This window comes from Bufo gargarizans, unplaced genomic scaffold (assembly GCF_014858855.1).
Source record: "Bufo gargarizans isolate SCDJY-AF-19 unplaced genomic scaffold, ASM1485885v1 fragScaff_scaffold_771_pilon, whole genome shotgun sequence".
NCBI lineage: Eukaryota > Metazoa > Chordata > Amphibia > Anura > Bufonidae > Bufo > Bufo gargarizans.
This window is the reverse complement of record NW_025334182.1, coordinates 99069-121208: the sequence shown is the minus strand read 5'-3', so window position 1 is coordinate 121208 and position 22140 is coordinate 99069. Positions and strand designations below refer to the sequence as shown.

Sequence of the window (22140 nt, the reverse complement as noted above, 5' to 3'; positions counted from 1 at the left end):
ATTACCCCTTGTATGCATAGGGTTTGCGGAGGGTACGGGTGCCCTCCACATCTGCATTTTTTCCCCGCGCTGCAGTGACGGGGGACCCAATGGCAGAGAAGGCATGCTGATGCCTTCCATAGGAATCGGGGCTCGCCTTCTACAGAAGCCTGTGTGATCCAGCCTCTTAGGCTGACACGCAATGCATTACAATGCAGAATGTATTGCACTGCAGAGGGGGTCAGAACCCAGAAGTTGAAGTCCCAGAGTAGTAAAAAAAAGTATTTTTCATAATAATAAAAATAAAATAAAGTTTCAAGTAAAAAAATGAGCCCCTACATAAAACAATTGGCGCAAAAAATAAAAAATACCATGGAGACACTAAAAAATGATTTCTTTTTGTTTCAAAAATGCTTTTATTGTGATAAAAGTGAAAAAACAAAACAAAACTTTGACATATTGGATATCGCCTCGTCCGTAACAACCAGGTCTATCAAAGTATCACATGACCTAACCCCTCAGGTGAACACCGTAATTTTTTTTAATAAAAACCTTACATCACAAAATTTTTTATACCAAGCGATCAAAAAGTCATATGCACCCTAAAATAGTACCAATCGAACAGTCACCTTATCCCGAAAAAATGTGCCCCTACATAAGACAATCGCCCCAAAAAAAGCTAAAAAAACGATAGCTTTCTCAAAATGGAGAAACTCAAAATATGCTTTATTGTGTAAAACTGAAACAAACCCAAAAAAGTTATATTTGGTATTGTCGCATCCGTAACAACCTGCTCTATAAAAATACCACATGATCTAACCTGTCAGATGAACATTGAAAAAAACTAAAAATAAAACTGTGCCAAAACAGCTATTTCTTGTTACCTTGCCTCACAAAAAGTGTAATATAGAGCAACCAAAAATCATATGTGCCCTAAACTAGTACCAACAATACTGCTACCTTATCCTGTAGTTTCTAAAATGGGTCACTTTTTTTGAGTTTCTACTCTAGGGGTGCATCAGGGGGGCTTCAAATGGGACATGGCAGCTTAAAATTATCCCAGTGAAATCTGCCCTCCAAAAACCATATGGCGTTCCTTCCCTTCTGCGCCCTGCCGTGTGCCCGTACAGCAGTTTACAACCACATATGGGGTGTTTCTGTAAACTGCAGAATCAGAGTAAGAAATATTGAGTTTTGTTTGGCTGTTAACCCTTGCTTTGTTACCAGAAAAAAATGAATTAAAATGGAAAATCTGCCAAAAAAGTGAAATTCAGAAATTTCATCTCAAATTTTCCTTTAATTCTTATGGAACACCTAAAGGGTTAACAAAGTTTGTAAAATCAGTTTTGGATACCTTGAGGGGTGTAGTTTGCAAAATGGGGCAATTTATGGATGGTTTCTGTAACGGCACCGTTTCAGCAGACAAGGGGTTAAAGTCCGTTTAGGCGATATGACCCTTTCCGAGAGACAGGCACAGCTACTGCAGAACACCAACCTCCCGAACTGGATACAAAATAGCACTCCAAACTGGAACCTCACAAGTAGCTGTCAGTCAGACGAACAGGAAAAGCGTATCAGTCAGCTTACACTCCTGGCAATCAGTCTCCAACAGCATACAGGGAATCCCCCAATAACGAGACAAGGCTCCGTGTTGAGGGTCAAGCAGTGGTCTGAAGTGCTGGCACACCCAGCCTGGTTTTTATTACAGTTTTTGCAGATACAGGACAGATACAACATATCCCCACAATGCATCATGGTTTCCTCCCCTCTGTCCCGGAGACGACCGAACACAATCCAATTATCTCTCAGGACAAAGGGGAGATCACCAATACACATGTGGAGACAACAGGACAGGAATCACCACCCAAACACACAATGGCACACCCCCACAGCAAACACAGACATTTAACATATCCCCAGATAGCTCAAGTCTGAGTGCATATCATTAGGTGACTGGCACTCAGAATACACAAATACAATGATATTAGCTATCTGGGTGCCCTCACATAACATACAATTTAACCGAACGCATAATAACATAAAATACAATTCTACAGACAGATTTAAGCTGTGCGGCCGGTCTGTCTTCTCCTTTACAGTTACTATGGGCCATAATCCTGAGGCAAGAGGCTTTTAAACAGTCCTCTCCAAAACCCAGTGGCGAGGTTGGTTTCGCCACACATCTCCCCCCCCCAGGGAAGACTAACCAGATACCTGACCTCACGCCGGTCGGTACCTGAGTTAGTCTGGCAGGCCACCCACAACAAAATACTGGACCTGCTGAATTTCGTAGCATGTCTCTGTCCAGTGAATCCACCAAAGTTATGTTGGAAGCTGGTACTCCCGGTCTCTGTGTTGCTCCCTGGTTTGGAGTGGAGGTTGCTTTGTGGGCAGGGATCAGCGGTACTCAGCCCTGGTGCCAGCGCTACCACGGAAGAAGCCTGGTTGGAGCCTGGTTGTTGGAGGGGGAGACCGACTGTCTCTACCCCCTGTGCTGTAAGTGCAGAGACCACGGTCCCATCTGCACTGTTGTGGGGCTTACTGTCTCCCCCTGGTGCGTTAAGCTGCCGCTGGGGAGAGGGGGTAGCGAGCTCCTCTCCCATACATACTTCCAGCCGCTGGGGAGAGTGACCGACCGCCTCCGCTCCCAATACAGTGTCCTGCTGCTGGGGAAAGGAGACTGGGCTCTCTATTCCCTGTAGGACACTCTGCCGCTGGGGGACAGGACCGACTGTCTCTGCCCCCTGTAACTCCGCCTGCCGCTGGGGAATGGAGACTCGGCTCCCAATTCCCAAAAAATCATGCTGCTGCTGGGGGGCAGGAACAACTACCTCTGCCCCCTGTAACTCAGCCTGCCGCTGGGGAGGGAGGCCGCTGCTCTCCTCTCCCTGCACTTCACACTGCCTTCCCGGCACATCACTCTGCTGCTGGGGGGCAGGAACAACTACCTCTGCCCCCTGTAACTCAGCCTGCCGCTGGGGAGGGAGGCCGCTGCTCTCCCCTCCCTGCACTTCACACTGCCTTCCCGGCATATCACTCTGCTGCTGGGGGGCAGGAACAACTACCTCTGCCCCCTGTAACTCAGCCTGCCGCTGGGGAGGGAGGCCGCTGCTCTCCCCTCCCTGCCCTTCACACTGCCTTCCCGGCATATCACTCTGCTGCTGGGGGGCAGGAACAACTACCTCTGCCCCCTGTAACTCAGCCTGCCGCTGGGGAGGGAGGCCGCTGCTCTCCTCTCCCTGCATTTCACACTGCCTTCCCGGCATATCACTCTGCTGCTGGGGGGCAGGAACAACTACCTCTGCCCCCTGTAACTCAGCCTGCCGCTGGGGAGGGAGGCCGCTGCTCTCCCCTCCCTGCACTTCACACTGCCGCTGGGGAATGGAGACTGGGCTCCCACTGTCCCGCAACCGTAACTTCCGATGGAGGTCCACCCAACGTGGCAGCTGACCGTCACCTTCTGCCCGGTATAGTAGGGTCGTAGACACTAGATTCCTCACGAACTTCACGTATTTCTCACCTGGATTGGGTCCGAAGAAGTTCAGCCGCAACCACATCATACGGTCAAATTCCTCCACAGAGTATCTGTACTCCACTGCTGGTTCCATCCTGGTGCTTTTAGGGTCACTGTACTGAGACATGCGTTGCCCTTAAATTGTAGAATCCACAGAAATGGTGTCTCCTGTAGCTGTCCTTCTGGCTGTAGGAACGATCCCGCTGCTTGCCACCAATGTAACGGCACCGTTTCAGCAGACAAGGGGTTAAAGTCCGTTTAGGCGATATGCCCCTTTCCGAGAGACAGGCACAGCTACTGCAGAACACCAACCTCCCGAACTGGATACAAAATAGCACTCCAAACTGGAACCTCACAAGTAGCTGTCAGTCAGACGAACAGGAAAAGCGTATCCGTCAGCTTACACTCCTGGCAATCAGTCTCCAACAGCATACAGGGAATCCCCCAATAACGAGACAAGGCTCCGTGTTGAGGGTCAAGCAGTGGTCTGAAGTGCTGGCACACCCAGCCTGGTTTTTATTACAGTTTTTGCAGATACAGGACAGATACAACATATCCCCACAATGCATCATGGTTTCCTCCCCTCTGTCCCGGAGACGACCGAACACAATCCAATTATCTCTCAGGACAAAGGGGAGATCACCAATACACATGTGGAGACAACAGGACAGGAATCACCACCCAAACACACAATGGCACACCCCCACAGCAAACACAGACATTTAACATATCCCCAGATAGCTCAAGTCTGAGTGCATATCATTAGGTGAATGGCACTCAGAATACACGAATACAATAATATTAGCTATCTGGGTGCCCTCACATAACATACAATTTAACCGAACGCATAATAACATAAAATACAATTCTACAGACAGATTTAAGCTGTGCGGCCGGTCTGTCTTCTCCTTTACAGTTACTATGGGCCATAATCCTGAGGCAAGAGGCTTTTAAACAGCCCTCTCCAAAACCCAGTGGCGAGGTTGGTTTCGCCACAGTTTCTATTATGTAAGCCTCACAAAGTGACTTTAGAATTGAAATGGTCCTTAAAAAGTGGGTTTTGGAAATTTGCTTCTAAACTTCTAAGCCTTCTAACGTCCCCCCCAAAAAATAAAAAATAATGGCATTCACAAAATGATCCAAACATAAAGTAGACATATGGGAAATGTAAAGTAATTACTATTATATGAGGAATCACTATCTGAGCGAGATCTTAGGCTTGGAACAAACTCCATGAACGCCAGCCGAACCGGTCACCTGAAACTGAGACACAGTTTTACGGAGATCTGCTACCTCCAGCGAAAGACCTTGCATGCGGTCAATCAAGGCTGAAACCGGATCCATGCTTAAGACGGTTATGGTGGTTTATAATGTCACGGATGAAGTTAGCAGATAGCTGGAACATATAAATAAACAAGCGACTGGCTTGATCCCAAACTAAGGAGCTTATAGGTGAGCCCTATAAAACCCTAAGAGCTCTCCCTGACTGCTATGCACATGCAAGGGTCTGTATGGTAGACTATTGCATGCCCGCGTACCTAATCCTGTGTGACACCTGAAAACCCTATAATAGTGAGGGGACACAACCACCGTCTCCCTGCACTTAATACGGACGGAGTCAGGGTCCCCTAGAATCAAGCCACCAAGGAAACACAATAAAGTAAAAACTTATCTGAACAAACAGTAGAAGCAGCCTCCAGCTGTGAACACCTCATCCAGGAAGTAGTATAAACCGCAAAGTGAGGCAGTATGGGAGGGAATATAAAGGAAGACGATTAGTCGAAATAAGTGACACCTGGCAGAAGGAAAGGAGATGAGAAAGTGAAACCAAAACAAAGAACATCATACAAGAGGTAGAGAAGAACGCCTGCCAGATCTTCTCACAGAACTGGCGGTGACACCAACAATGTGTCATCTCTACCTCCTTACAGTTCTCATGTTTATCAGATGTGGAGAGACTTGCCTTCTTCTTGCTGATAGGACTCGATGAGGCCAATGTTGAAGACCAGTGCCTGTGATACCTGCCGGTCTGATTGGACCAGTTGAAATTTTGATGATGCGTTCAGTCCCTTCACAAATTGGCCTCTGAACTTCCCACGTGGACTAGACACAGATAGAGGCCCCATGAGTTTTACCTCAGGATCCAAGACCCCTGTTACAGCAGTGGGTGTGGAACCACGGTGTCAACCAACAGATTTGACTTTCGCTATTACTAAGGGTGTTATCCTGGCTTTCCCTTTGTTTTCACCCTTTAACCCCAATATAGTGATCTGCACTTCTCTGAAGAGAAAAGACTAGGCCGGTATCTTCTGGGGTACTTTCTGGGTGGTCGACAGCTGACCCACAGGGTTCAGAGACACTATTCTGGAGCACCAAAATGTCAGGCATAATTGTAGTCATAGAGAAGCCAAGATCAGGACAGCCAGAGTACAAGCAATCTGTTAAACAGTTCAAGGTCAGGGCAGGCAGTAAAGGGTCATTATAGAGATCAGGCACAGATTGGATCAGGCAGCGGAAGGTCAGCATCCAGTAAACAGGCAGAAAGTTGGTACACTAGCAGACAAATGGATAGAGCACAGCTTTACAGGAGCTTAGCAAGCTATTGAACGTATTGCTAAGGCATCCTCCCCAAGGTAGCCACATCAATGGGACCTAGCCAGAACACAGGCCTCGGCCTAGGTGGAGGGACAGAGCAGAACCAGTCACCTGGAAGGGGAGGGCACGAGGTGGGCCGTCTCTGCCAGCATACAGAAACCCAGGACTGGTGAGTGGAACACTGCAGCCTTGGGCCCCTGCTGTAACAGCATCGGGGTAAAGTGCTGTATCTAGGGACACTCTTGTAGCTTCTTCTGGATTGGAAACACACAAGTCTGAAACTGCCTCAGCATCAGTTTTACCTCCAAAGGTCTTGCCTGCCAGAGGTTCTACCCCCATGCTATGATGGAGATCCCAAGCTGTATTTTGGTTTGCTTAACCAGTGCACTATTCATTTTGAACTGCAACCACATCTGTTTTCTTCTGACTGGGCCAGGGTGAGCTTTGTGATTTCACTCCTGTCTGGCAAGACCATCATGGGAGAGATCCTGAGACCAGTAACCTGAATGACTTCCTAGCCACCTTCTGTAGTCTTTGAGGAACCTGGATGTATCTCTTCTGCTGGCTCCTTTCTTTTGCAGTTTTGCCAGGGTGGTCTGCCTGTTGGACATTATGCTCTACAGTTTCATACCCTTTCCTCTGTGGTAACCTGGAACAATCAAGGTTTAGTGGCAGCATTATGGGAGGGTCTGTCAGCTCTTATTAAGAATGGTTTTGATCGCCCTAGCTACCCATATTGATCTCTGTTTCTGGGAACGTGCCAAAGAAGCAGTCTCTGAGAGAAGACCTCCTCTGTTGGTGCATTCTTTCCAGGAATCTCTGATTCCTCCGCCTTCCTATCACCTGCACATGGATAGACTCAAAGGGGGTCATCTATTAAGACTGGCATTTTAGATGCTGGTCTTACTAAGCCCCTGCAACGGCGGTGGCCTCCACATAACTTCAGCACATCCACCGCCAGTCTAAATGTATGTAGGCACTATGTCTGTACTTTTTACTTGCAATCCGTAGCTCCCGAGCCTAGGGACCATAGGAGAGATGGCCCTAGGTGGAGACCAACTCTCTCCAAAGTTGACTTTACTCATAGATTTGTCTTACGGTGGTACGTAGCTTACTGTTTATGTCTTCTTAGACTGTCATTCAGCAGAAAACCTTTTGCATAAAGCCTTGGTGAACCAATAATTATAATCTATACCTATCCAGCTCCCGGAGAAGCCCTTGGTGTTAACCTCAGTCAATGGAAAGGCTTTCTCTGAGATCATCCAGTATTTTACTGAGCCCTTCAGATGGGCAGGCCCAATTCAGGGAACATTTCCCTGGATGTTCTGCCTGTGTTTACCTGTCCACATCTGCTGGGACTGCCTACGGTGGCTACAGAGGCCAATTCTTGACCGTAACTCTGGGCAGATTATTCATTGGGGTTCTGCCTGTCACTCCTAATGCCTGACTGCAGCCTGCCCAAAACCCACCTGTATGCCAATATCTGCAAGCTTCTTCATATGCCTTTTGAAATGATGTCTTTGTCTGGAAGAAGTCTGAAAACCTGTCTGTGCCTGAAACCCAAGCTTAGTCTGAACATGTTCCAGAAAAGCTTGACAGACATGTTATCCAAAAAGATCTGTTGATCCTACCCCACCATGACTCCATGAGCTGAGCACCCTCATTCCTGACTCCATGAGCTGAGCACCCTCATTCCTGACTCCATGAGCTGAGCACCCTCATTCCTGACTCCATGAGCTGAGCACCCTCATTCCTGACTCCATGAGCTGAGCACCCTCATTCCTGACTCCATGAGCTGAGCACCCTCATTCCTGACTCCATGAGCTGAGCACCCTCATTCCTGACTCCATGAGCTGAGCACCCTCATTCCTGACTCCATGAGCTGAGCACCCTCATTCCTGACTCCATGAGCTGAGCACCCTCATTCCTGACTCCATGAGCTGAGCACCCTCATTCCTGACTCCATGAGCTGAGCACCCTCATTCCTGACTCCATGAGCTGAGGAACTTTCAACACTAACTCAATGAACTGAGGACCACCATCCCCAAGTCCATGATCTGAGGACCTAAACCCTTAGTCCATGAGCTGAGGACCTTTCAACACTGTACACCTTGAACTCATGTGCTGAGGATCTTGAGCATGATCTTCAGCACTCAAATCCATGAGCTGAGGACCTTTAGACCTTTACACCTGATGACCTTCTTTCTTGACCCTATGAGCTGAGGACCTTCAGTCCTGATTGCAAAGAGCAAAGGACCAAGGAACCTTTAAAACTGACCCCATTCCCCCACTGGTTGAGGAACCTAAATTCTGATCCCATGAGCTGACGACCATTAGAAGACAGCTGTACTTTATAGGTTGAGAGAAGATTAAGTCGTGAGGTGTTATTAGTAGGTGGATGATGGAGAATACAGATGAGACAGTGCAGCCTGAAACAGGTGGAAGTTCTCATAATCCACTGAGCTTATCCTTCAGGAATGTCTGGAATCTTCTCCTACTGTTAATATTTACTTTAGAAGGTGCAGATCCACTCTAATCACACTGCTCGCTTTGCACCAAAGCTGATGCTGGATATTATTATTGTTGGTTTTTGTGTTGCAAGTCTACAGACAGAAGATTTTAGGGCAGTTGTTCCACATATAACATGTATGCATTTATTATACTCCCTCATATAGCGCTGACACATTCCGCAGCACTGTACAGACATTAGCATCTGGCTGTACCCAGTGGAGCTCACAATCTAAGGTCCCTATCAGTAAGTCTTTGGAGTGTGGGAGGAAACCGGAGCTCCCGGAGGAAAACCAGGCAAACACGGGGAGAACATACAAACTCCATGCACCAGTGCTAACCACTGAGCCACCGTGCTACAAAGCACCAGTGCTAACCACTGAGCCACCGTGCTGCCCAGTATGTATCACGTTCTTTGCACAGAAGCTGATTTGTGTTCTCTCTTACAGGAATGGAAGTCGGGCACATGCACAACAAGTATGGACGTGAGAGGTGGGCTACCCATCTGTCCTCATCCTGCTCCTCCTTCAGCAATCCACGTCATTTACTCCACTCTCCACCCACTTATTAGGAGACAGTTCAGAAAGTAAAGAACAGAAACGAGGGATATGATCGAAACCTTTATATGTGATAAAGGGTTAAATGGGGTTCAGTAATACGCAAAACACAAGAATGGGGGGGCACAACCCGAAATGAGTTAGAGAAGATCAGAAGCGAGTGTACACCTGTCTATAATGAGTGAGTGTACAGTGACATGCAAAAGTTTGGGCACCCCTGGTCAAAATGACTGTTACTGTGAACACTTAATCAAGTGGAGGACAAAAAAAGGCATAAAGTTAAAGAGGTTTTCCGAGATTTTCATACTGATAACCTATCCTCAGTATCTGATCGGTGGAGATCCGGCTACTGGGAACACCGCCAATCAGCTGTTTGAGAAGGCAGCGGCGTTCCTGTGAGCGTCCTTCTCTTTCCCAGGCCAAGTGAGGACACGGTCATGTTTCACGTGGCCTAGGAGCAGCTCAGCCCCACTGAAGTAAGTGGGGCTGTGATTGGTAAGCTACGAGAAGGAGCGCCGGTGCCTTCTGAAAACCGCTGATGGGCGGGGGTCCTGGGTGTAGGACACCCACCGATCAGATACTGATGACCAGGGGGTAGGTCATCAGTATAAAAATCCTGGAAAACCCTTTTAACGATGACACGATCCCTTTGTATTTTAGGCAAACACATTTTTTTTTTCATATTTAACATTTTCAAATTAACAAAAAAGGAAAAGGGCCCGAAGCAAAAGTTTGGGCCTCCTGCATGTTTAGTACCTAGTAGACCCCCTTTGGGAAGAATCATATTCAATTTGGTTAGCTCTTTACAGCAACTGTGACCAGGGGCGCCCAAATTTTTGCATGCCACTGTAAACCTGTCTATAGTGAGTGCAAAGCTGTCTAGGCAGACTAGATGACATATTCTCTCCTTTCATCTTCTGTCCTTTTATCTCTCTGCATCCAATCAAGCATACACCTTTTCTTTCAACAACCCTCTGTCCGTCCATCAACCCCATCTATCCTCTCACTATCCATCACTCCACCTTTCCAATAATACCTGCACCCTCCATGTCTCTTCATCCAATCCACTATACATGTCTTCTCCTACTCATCCCTCCAACCACCCCCCATCATTCTAGCCTTCTGCCTGTCCCACCATGTATCCCATCATCGACCAATCCATCCATCCCTCATCATTCGCTCACTTTCACCATCCATTCATCCATCCATCCATCATCATTCTCTCACTTTCACCATCCATCCATCCATCCATCCATGTTTTTCACCTATCCATCCCTCCACACCTACTACCACACATCGATCTCTCCACACATGCTACCATTCATACATTCACCCACCACAACATTGAGCCATGCCTCTTCATCTATCCATCCCTCCACCCATACCACCATCCATCTATTCTTTTTCCCCTCCTTCCGTCCATCCCCTCATCCATACAACCCACCATCTATCCACTCTTACGACCATCTGTCTGTCCATCCCTCCACTATTACCACCATCGCAATGTATGTGGAATGATTTATGTAAAGTTTACCCTATGCTTTTATTTATATCCAGAGAAAGAAACCATGATGGCCACAAGTCTGTTACTATTGAAGAACCAACAAGTGAATGTATGTCACCTGCTGAGGACTCTGGAAGAGGGGAAGAAGAGGACGAAGGCCAGGTGGGATCATTATATCCAGTATCTAAAACTCTTCATATCTATCTGCCCCTCTCCCACGTCTGTGTCTTTGATCTATCTCTCTGTCTTTAGGATGACAATTGGGGTGAGACGACGACAGCGTTGACCTCTGAACGGAGCGCGTCGCTGGAGGAGTTGGTTTGTAAAGAACGATCTCAGGAATCCCAGGGCAATAGACCTGACACTCGGACTATGGTGGGCTTCTACATTTTCTGTGTCCTGTGCGCTCTCACCATCCTCACCCCACCACTGTTCATCGTGCTGCCCCAGGTGCTGTGGGGGGCTGAGCTGGAGCCCTGTGGGGTCATCTGTGAAGGACTTTACATCTCGGTTGCCTTTAAGCTGCTGTTCATCGTCCTGGGGTCTTGGGCTGTTTTCTTTCGGAGACCTCGTTGTGCTCTGCCGCGCCTGGTGGAGTTCCGAGCTCTGCTTCTTCTGCTGCTTAGCCTCTTCCTGCTCTCCTATTGGCTGTTCTACGTGGTGAGGATTCTGGGGCAGCAGGAGCGGAACCTCCTGAGCGTGGTCCAATATACAGTGTCACTAGTGGACGCCTTCATCTTCATTCACTACCTGGCGGTGGTTCTGCTGGAGATAAGACAGCTGCAGCCCTTCTACATCCTGAGGGTGGTGCGGAGCAGTGACGGGGAAGCCCGCTGCTACACTGTAGGGAGAGTCAGGTAAGTCCCATCACAAAGACCTCACTTACCTTGTAAATACTGGGCTTTACTTACTGTGTACTGAACCAGTAGTTCTATGGAATTATACAGTATATGGCTAGAAGTATGTGCACCCCTGACCATCATGACTGTGTAACCTGCAGGACACCCCGCTCTAGAACCTCCTGCACATATGACAACCTCCACTATTCTGGAAAGGATTTTGGGGTGTCGGTGGGAATATCTGGATAGTAATAATTGGTGTATTTCACATGTGTTGTATATAGAGGTGCCATCTACTGGTTGTGTATATACGGTATGTGATAGATATAATAACTAGTATATATCACATGTGCTGTATATAGAGATCTCCATCTACTGGTTGTGTATTTATACGGTATGTGGTGGATATAATAACCAGTATATATCACATGTGCTGTATATAGATATCGCCATCTACTGGTTGTGTATATACGGTATGTGGTAGATATAATACCTAGTATATATCACATGTGCTGTATATAGAGATCTCCAGCTACTGGTTGTATATATATACGGTATGTAGTAGATATAATAACTGGTATATATCACATGTGCTGTATATAGAGATCTCCATCTACTGGTCGTGTATATATACGGTATGTGATAGATATAATAACTAGTATATATCACATGTGCTGTATATAGAGATCTCCATCTACTGGTTGTATATATATACGGTAAGTAGTAGATATAATAGCTGGTATATATCACATGTGCTGTATATAGATATCGCCATCTACTGGTTGTGTATATACGGTATGTGGTAGATATAATAACTGGTATTTATCACATGTGCTGTATATAGAGATCTCCATCTACTGGTCGTGTATATACGGTATGTGGTAGATATAATAACTAGTATATATCACATGTGCTGTATATAGAGATCTCCAGCTACTGGTTGTATATATATACGGTATGTAGTAGATATAATAACTGGTATATATCACATGTGCTGTATATAGAGATCTCCATCTACTGGTCGTGTATATATACGGTATGTGATAGATATAATAACTAGTATATATCACATGTGCTGTATATAGAGATCTCCATCTACTGGTTGTATATATATACGGTAAGTAGTAGATATAATAGCTGGTATATATCACATGTGCTGTATATAGAGGTGTCATCTACTGGTTGTGTATATATGGTATGTAGTAGATATAATAACTGGTATTTATTATATCTACTACATACCGTATACACACGACCAGTAGATGGAGATCTCTATATACAGCACATGTGATATATACCAGCTATTATATCTACTACATACCGTATATATATACAACCAGTAGCTGGAGATCTCTATATACAGCACATGTGATATATACTAGTTATTATATCTATCACATACCGTATATATACACGACCAGTAGATGGAGATCTCTATATACAGCACATGTGATATCTAGTAGATATCACATGTGCTGTATATAGAGGTGTCATCTACTGGTTGTGTATATACGTTATGTAATAGATATAATAACTAGTATATATCACATGTGCTGTATATAGAGATCTCCATCTACTGGTCGTGTGTATACGGTATGTAGTAGATATAATAACTAGTATATATCACATGTGCTGTATATAGAGATCTCCATCTACTGGTCGTGTATATACGGTATGTAGTAGATATAATAACTGGTATATATCACATGTGCTGTATATAGAGATCTCCATCTACTGGTCGTGTGTATACGGTATGTAGTAGATATAATAACTAGTATATATCACATGTGCTGTATATAGAGATCTCCATCTACTGGTCGTGTATATACGGTATGTAGTTGATATAATAACTAGTATATATCACATGTGCTGTATATAGAGGTGTCATGTACTGGTCATGTATATACGGTATGTAATAGATATAATAACTGGTATATATCACATGTGCTGTATATAGAGATCTCCATCTACTGGTCGTGTGTATACGGTATGTAGTAGATATAATAACTAACATATATCACATGTGCTGTATATAGAGATCTCCATCTACTGGCTGTGTGTATACGGTATGTAGTAGATATTATAACTGGTATATATCACATGTGCTGTATATAGAGATCTCCATCTACTGGTCGTGTATATACTGTATGTAGTAGATATAATAACTAGTATATATCACATGTGCTGTATATAGAGATCTCTATCTACTGGTCGTGTATGTACGGTATGTAGTAGATAATATAACTGGTATATATCACATGTGCTGTATATAGAGATCTCCATCTACTGGTCGTGTATATATGGTATGTAGTAGATAATATAACTGGTATTTATCACATGTGCTGTATATAGAGATCTCCATCTACTGGTTGTGTATATACGGTATGTAGTACATATAATAACTGGTATATATCAAATGTGCTATATATAGAGATCTCCATCTTCTGGTTGTGTGTATACGGTATGTAGTAGATATAATAACTGGTATATATCACATGTGCTGTATATAGAGATCTCCATCTACTGGTCGTGTATATAAGGTATGTAGTAGATATAATAACTGGTATATATCACATGTGCTGTATATAGAGATCTCCATCTACTGGTCGTGTATATACGGTATGTAGTAGATATAATAGCTGGTATATATCACATGTGCTGTATATAGAGATCTCCATCTACTGGTCGTGTATATACGGTATGTAGTAAATATAATAACTGGTATATATCACATGTGCTCAGTCTACAGAGATCAGCGTTGTTCGTGTTAGAAAATTTCTACAAAGATTTTCCAGCTTTTACCCCAAGACCTCAGACCAGGAAGATCAGGAAACAAGAGCAGAGCTTTGAGGGCCAATGTCTTCTTGTGGATGGTAAGTTCTGCATGAGGTGTACAATGTCTACCCAACACTTCAAATCCCTACTTTGGGAAGCTCCCTATTATTTCCCTATTTTCAGCCTAGAGAAGGAGCAGGTAGATGTTCTCTGTGTTAGCTGACCTCCTTGGTCACCATGGAGAAACACTTGGGATCTGTGCTCTACGGGAGCTGAGCTATATGGCATGGAGGAAGACCTGGGATCTGTCCTGTATGACAACCTCCAGGATAACCATGGAGGAAGACCAGGGATCTGTCCTGTATGACAACCTCAAGGATAACCATGGAGGAAGACCTGGGATCTGTCCTGTATGACAACCTCCAGGATAACCATGGAGGAAGACCTGGGATCTGTCCTGTATGACAACCTCCAGGATAACCACGGAGGAAGACCAGGGATCTGTCCTGTATGACAACCTCAAGGATAACCATGGAGGAAGACCTGGGATCTGTCCTGTATGACAACCTCAAGGATAACCATGGAGGAAGACCTGGGATCTGTCCTGTATGACAACCTCAAGGATAACCATGCAGGAAGACCTGGGATCTGTCCTGTATGACAACCTCCAGGATAACCATGGAGGAAGACCTGGGATCTGTCCTGTATGACAACCTCCAGGATAACCATGGAGGAAGACCAGGGATCTGTCCTGTATGACAACCTCAAGGATAACCATGCAGGAAGACCTGGGATCTTTCCTGTATGACAACCTCCAGGATAACCATGGAGGAAGACCAGGGATCTGTCCTGTATGACAACCTCAAGGATAACCATGGAGGAAGACCTGGGATCTGTCCTGTATGACAACCTCCAGGATAACCATGGAGGAAGACCAGGGATCTGTCCTGTATGACAACCTCAAGGATAACCATGCAGGAAGACCAGGGATCTGTCCTGTATGACAACCTCCAGGATAACCATGGAGGAAGACCTGGGATCTGTCTTCTATGTGAGCTGACCTCCAGGGTAGACAGGAAAAAGGACCAGAGATCTGTCCTATAGTTGAGTTGACCTCCAATACAACCAATAAGTAAAACCAGGGATCTCTCCTATAAGTGTGATGACCTCAAGGGCATCCATGGTGAAGGTCCAGAACTCTGTTCACCATATGAGCTAACCCCAACAACAGAAATGTAGAAGAGCCAAGACTCTTTCCTCTATGTGAGATGAACTGATGGGCAGCCATGGCAAAAGCCCAGGGATCGTTCCTGTCTATGACCTGACATGAAGAGGGGCCAGGGATCGTTCAAGTATACTGTTGTGTTTAAAATAATAGCAGTCAGACATCACTAACCTGATCAGTCACTGTTTTTGGTAGAAATTATATTTCTACATGGCAAATAATTTACTAGCAGGTGTAGTAGAGTAATAGAAACCCAACAGACCCAACAGTCAGGACATGCATGCCGCTGATTCTGTGTAATTCAATCACTAATTGAAAGGGGCATGTTCAAAATAATAGCAGTGTGGAGTTCAATGAGTGAGGTCATTCATTCTGTGAAAAACAGGTGGTAATTATTGCCCTTATTTAGGGAAGAAAGGCAGCAAATGTTGTCCATGCTGGTTACAGTGCATTTCTCTCTGAAATTCTGAGGAAAATTGGTTGTTCCAGACATTGTTCAGAAGAACAGCGTGCCTTGATTAAAAAGTTGATCGGAGAGGGGAAAACATATAAAAAGTGCAGAAAATGATAGGCTGCTCAGCTAAAATGATCGCAAATGCTTTAAAATGGCAACCAAAACCTGAAAGACGTGGAAGAAAGGGAAAAACAACCATTTGAATGGTTAGAAGAATAACCAAAATGGCGAGGACTCGGCCAACAATCAGCTCCTGGAAGATGAAAGAAGGTGTAAAGTTCCCTGTGAGTCCTTTTACAATGAGAAGACGCCGATGTGAGGCCGAGCGATCTGCAAGAAGCCCCCGCAAAGTCCCACTGCTGGAAACAAGAAATGTGCTGAAGAGCTTACAATCTGCCAAAGAGCCCATTGACCGGCCTGAAGAGACATTTTGTGGACTGATGAAAGTAAGATGGTTCTTTCTGGGTCTAGTGGCCGGAGACAGTTTGTCAGACGACCCCCAAACACTGAATCCAGCCCCAGTGCACTGTGAAGACAGTAAAGCATGGTGGACAAGCATCATGATATGGGGATGTGTCTCAGACTACGGTGTTGGGCCTATTTATCGCAGACCAGGGATCATGGATCAGTCTGAATCCATCAGAATACTGGAAGAGGTCATGCTGCCTGATGCTGAAGAGGAAATGCCCTTGAAATGGGTGTCCAACAAGACAACGACCCCAAACACACCAGTAAACGGGCAACATCTCGGCTCCAGACCAACAAGACTGACGTTATGGAGCGGCCGGCCCGATCCCCGGATCCTAATCCAATAGAAAACTTGTGGGTGACATCAAAAATGCAGTTTCTGAGGAAAAACCAAGAAATAGAGAAGAACTGTGGAATGTGGTCCGATCCTCCGGGGCTGGAGAACCTGGTCACAGGGGCAGAAGGTGGTGACTCCGAGCAGCACAGACGTCGGGCAGTTCTCAGAGACAGCGGTTATACAACTGAGTATCAGTGACGGGTTTCAGAGGAAAGAAAATCCTCAGACATTTCTCAGTTTATAGAGTGAAGGTTTGTAAAGAAGAAGACAAACACTGCTATTTTTTGGGACCAGTCTAATATTCACTTTTCTTCAAATTTCTTAGAGGAACAACACAAATGTGATATATTTTTCTTCATGTTGTGATGTGGAATAGAATGTGTAGTGTTCCCAATGCATCTGTGTGGATGGAGATAGAAGCTATTAGACGGATTCTGAGCTTTATTCACTTTTTAAACACACTGCTGTTATTTTGAACACAACTGTATATATGCTCTAAGGGTATCAATAATAAATAACATGCTGCATGGAAATAGTAACAGCTACCAACAGGTCCCGCTGCCCTTATGCGTAGGGTGTCCGGCAACAGTTTCCCTCTCAGGTATAACCAGAGAACCAAACAGGTGTGCACTAAGCGATCATTACTGACTTTACTTTGAGTATCGGGCCACTAATACCAAAGAAAGCGCGGGGGTGACTTCCCTCCATCAACCCACCACTATGCAGTGAAAACGCCTGCAGATAGAAGGGTGGCATTACTCGGGGTCCCTTCTGGCAACAAGGTCTAATTATGCTTAATGCTAGGTCACCTTGATGATTAGAACAGGTAGCCAATATGATTTTCCTAAGCCTGGTGCACTAGGCCTTAGGACATGGAGGATTGGCTAAACCTAAAACACTCCAATAATTCAGCACTTTAGGAGGAGGAGGAACATTTTCCCCTTTCAACTCCAGAGATAATAGCAGCCGATCCCCCTTAATGGTGGTAAGTTTGCTTGGAACATAACCACTTGGTCTATAACCATTAGTTGTACATGTACTAGCATCACTCAGCACAATACCACTTGGTTTAGAACCATTAGTTCACATTGTACTCAGAGGCAAACCTTACCAGCCGCACTCAGAGGCAGTCCATTGTGAGCAGTGAAGTAAGGTGCTGACCATATGGCTAAGATGGTGAGATGGACAATAAGTGCATAATAAAACATTGCCAGCCGCACTCAGAGGCAGTCCATTGTGAGCAGTGAAGTAAGGTGCTGACCCTATGGCTAAGATGGTGAGATGGACAATAAGTGCATAATAAAACATTGCCAGCCGCACTCAGAGGCAGTCCATTGTGAGCAGTGAAGTAAGGTGCTGACCATATGGCTAAGATGGTGAGATGGACAATAAGTGCATAATAAAACATTGCCAGCCGCACTCAGAGGCAGTCCATTGTGAGCAGTGAAGTAAGGTGCTGACCCTATGGCTAAGATGGTGAGATGGACAATAAGTGCATAATAAAACATTGCCAGCCGCACTCAGAGGCAGTCCATTGTGAGCAGTGAAGTAAGGTGCTGACCATATGGCTAAGATGGTGAGATGGACAATAAGTGCATAATAAAACATTACCAGCCGCACTCAGAGGCAGTCCATTGTGAGCAGTGAAGTAAGGTGCTGACCCTATGGCTAAGATGGTGAGATGGACAATAAGTGCATAATAAAACATTACCAGCCGCACTCAGAGGCAGTCCATTGTGAGCAGTGAAGTAAGGTGCTGACCATATGGCTAAGATGGTGAGATGGACAATAAGTGCATAATAAAACATTACCAGCCGCACTCAGAGGCAGTCCATTGTGAGCAGTGAAGTAAGGTGCTGACCCTATGGCTAAGACGGTGAGATGGACAATAAGTGCATAATAAAACATTACCAGCCGCACTCAGAGGCAGTCCATTGTGAGCAGTGAAGTAAGGTGCTGACCATATGGCTAAGATGGTGAGATGGACAATAAGTGCATAATAAAACATTACCAGCCGCACTCAGAGGCAGTCCATTGTGAGCAGTGAAGTAAGGTGCTGACCCTATGGCTAAGATGGTGAGATGGACAATAAGTGCATAATAAAACATTGCCAGCCGCACACAGAGGCAGTCCATTGTGAGCAGTGAAGTAAGGTGCTGACCATATGGCTAAGATGGTGAGATGGACAATAAGTGCATAATAAAACATTACCAGCCGCACTCAGAGGCAGTCCATTGTGAGCAGTGAAGTAAGGTGCTGACCCTATGGCTAAGATGGTGAGATGGACAATAAGTGCATAATAAAACATTACCAGCCGCACTCAGAGGCAGTCCATTGTGAGCAGTGAAGTAAGGTGCTGACCCTATGGCTAAGACGGTGAGATGGACAATAAGTGCTTAATAAAACATTACCAGCCGCACTCAGAGGCAGTCCATTGTGAGCAGTGAAGTAAGGTGCTGACCATATGGCTAAGATGGTGAGATGGACAATAAGTGCATAATAAAACATTGCCAGCCGCACTCAGAGGCAGTCCATTGTGAGCAGTGAAGTAAGGTGCTGACCCTATGGCTAAGATGGTGAGATGGATGATAAGTGCATAATCAAACATTGCCAGCCGCACTCAGAGGCAGTCCATTGTGAGCAGTGAAGTAAGGTGCTGACCATATGGCTAAGATGGTGAGATGGACAATAAGTGCATAATAAAACATTACCAGCCGCACTCAGAGGCAGTCCATTGTGAGCAGTGAAGTAAGGTGCTGACCCTATGGCTAAGACGGTGAGATGGACAATAAGTGCATAATAAAACATTACCAGCCGCACTCAGAGGCAGTCCATTGTGAGCAGTGAAGTAAGGTGCTGACCATATGGCTAAGACGGTGAGATGGACAATAAGTGCTTAATAAAACATTACCAGCCGCACTCAGAGGCAGTCCATTGTGAGCAGTGAAGTAAGGTGCTGACCCTATGGCTAAGATGGTGAGATGGACAATAAGTGCATATTAAAACATTGCCAGCCGCACTCAGAGGCAGTCCATTGTGAGCAGTGAAGTAAGGTGCTGACTATATGGCTAAGATGGTGAGATGGACAATAAGTGCATAATCAAACATATTGCGGCGCCTGTAAAAGAATGCATACAATAGGCATATCTCTTGTACGATGCTGAAAATGTAAAACGTTAGTGCAAATATATTTAGGCACATTTTTAATAATACAAACAGATAAATAAAGGAATAGTGCAAATAAATCACTTTAGAGTCTCTTTCTTCTGTTCTTGAAGACAAAGTGCATTACACTGTCACTTTAAGTGCAATAAAAGTTCTTGTAATCCACCAGGCACATAGTCATTAGTTGTAATCCACATGGGGTATAGTTGAAGTCTTCCTCCTGGGTCCCATACTTGAGGGCGTATAAGTCCTCCTTTAAGGTGCGGGACATCCTCATCGCTGTCACTGCTAGCTCTGGTGCTCTCTGCAGCTGTAACTCCAGCAGAAGCTTCATCTGCGATCTCCTGGTGGCAGAACTTGGAACTGCAGGATCACCCTCCTCTGGAGGATCTTCTGTAAGCCTTGGCTTTTTCCTGGTAGGTGACCGATTCTCTGGGCAACAGTAAAGGATGGACCCTCGGTCTTTCATAGCCAGGAGCTCTGGATTTAGTGGTGGTTCTATAGTGCATGGAGCAGTATCTGTGGACCCCTGCCTTTTCCCGCGCACATCAGGGCGGTGGTCACGTTTGGCGGGCTCAGGCGGTGCTTCGACTATATTTGGAGGCTCAGGGAGAACAGAAGTAGCTACTGTGGCACTGATCACCTGTAGACTTTGCAGGGGCACTAGTGGTGCAGGGTTATCACCCTTGCCATATTGAGTCTCCAAGTGCAAATGACCGGCACCAGGACTTGGTGGCTGGGGGAGCCAATGTGGTGGGTTTAATACAGGAGATGGTTCTGCAGTCTCCCGTCCTCCATGGTATCCACACTGGATTAAATCTCCAGCAGGGTACACATTTGGCGGACAAAGTAACACGCCGCTCAGACTTCTGCCCATCATAACCAGTGGTAGAGTCCAGAATTCTAGATGAATCAGTCTCTTCCCTCTCTAGGGTCGGACTTCGCAGTCAGACATAGCTCTACTAGAGGGGTAAATGTAGGCTAGATTGCAGGTTTTTTGTGCACGTTGCTATGGGCAACAGCAGCGGAATTGGTGCATGCCTCCTTTAAGAGTCACTGCGACTGCGCAATTTTGGGGAGTATAATACTCTGGCAGGCAGATACCAGTCCCAAACAGTCTTTAATAAAGTTATTTTCTCCAGTAGTACTCACTCAGATCTCTGGACGTAGTTTCTCAGGATCCCATTCGCCCTTTTCCAAGATGGCCGCCGCTTCACTTCCTGTAAGGGCGTCGTCGATTTCTTTTGTCTTCCCTGGTGCTGTCGTGAGCTGAAGACTAAGGAGGAGAATTGGGGGCAGAGCTGCTATTTCCCTTCTCTTTTAATTCGGAAACTTGGACTGGTTTCCACCGGAAAGGCTGGGCATAAAAGCTTCCCGGGTTAGCGGTGATAAATTGTGTGGCATACCGGTTTGTTTCTGCCACGACTATGTCAAAGAGCTCCGCAGTCAAGAACAGCTCAAAAAATCCCAGGGCCGAACCGATCTGAGCTGTCTCAACCCGAACTCCAGACTGGGCGGTGAAAGGGAAAACTACAGGTGCGGCTGAAGTTGGGGACTGCCAATCAGGGTTTGCCAGCACCTCGGGGATTCTAGGGGCTCTACGGGCCTGTCTGTGCGGTGGCTGCAACGGGGTCACTACTGCTCGTGCCACCGTACCAGCTTCAACTGCCCTTCTGGTGCTCGCCACTTCACCATGTTGTACGGCAGTGCTGGTACTAGGTCCAGGGAGGGCTGCGCTGCTGGTGTATGCCTCACCACGTAATCCGACAGCGCCAGCCCCACTCTGCTGCTCTTGAAGCGGATCCTGCGCACCTGCGGTCTAGCGACACAGGGCCGGGTACGCCTGGTGCTATCAGGGACCTCAGCCTCCTCGTCCGAACTTTGGGTCAGAGAGCCACTGCTTTCTACAGGTTCGTATTCTGACCCGCTGGATTCATCAGATGAGGGTTCCCATTCCTCATCCGACTGGGTCAGAAGCCTGTAGGCCTCTTCAGAAGAATGCCCCCTGTTTGACATGTGGGCAACTAAATTTAGGGGTATTCCCTGAGACTACCCAAGAAAGAAAGCAAGCCTGTCTTACAAAGGGGAGGCTAGCGAAGTACCGGAGGCCGCTGCGGTTGATAAAAAATATCAAAACTGATTTTTTTTATCTCCGCAGCGCTTGGAAAGTGAATGTGCAGTGATCAAAAAATATATATATTTTGTCACTGCGGCGGGGCG

At 45.9% G+C, this 22140-nt stretch overlaps 1 protein-coding gene across 2 annotated transcripts in view; it reads left to right on the top strand.

Moving 5' to 3' along the window:
• LOC122922828 (vang-like protein 1) overlaps positions 1 to 22140 on the top strand; it is a 47534-nt gene that overhangs the window by 7541 nt on the left and 17853 nt on the right. The window contains exons 2-5 of one of the 2 annotated variants that reach the window (XM_044273580.1): positions 9046 to 9088; positions 10711 to 10819; positions 10910 to 11514; positions 14239 to 14369. In XM_044273580.1, the coding sequence (XP_044129515.1) occupies positions 9048 to 9088; positions 10711 to 10819; positions 10910 to 11514; positions 14239 to 14369 (886 nt within the window). In that variant the 5' untranslated portion in view covers positions 9046 to 9047. Of the gene's footprint in view, positions 1 to 9045; positions 9183 to 10710; positions 10820 to 10909; positions 11515 to 14238; positions 14370 to 22140 lie in introns of those variants that run through there. The other variant, XM_044273579.1, reaches the window with a different exon arrangement.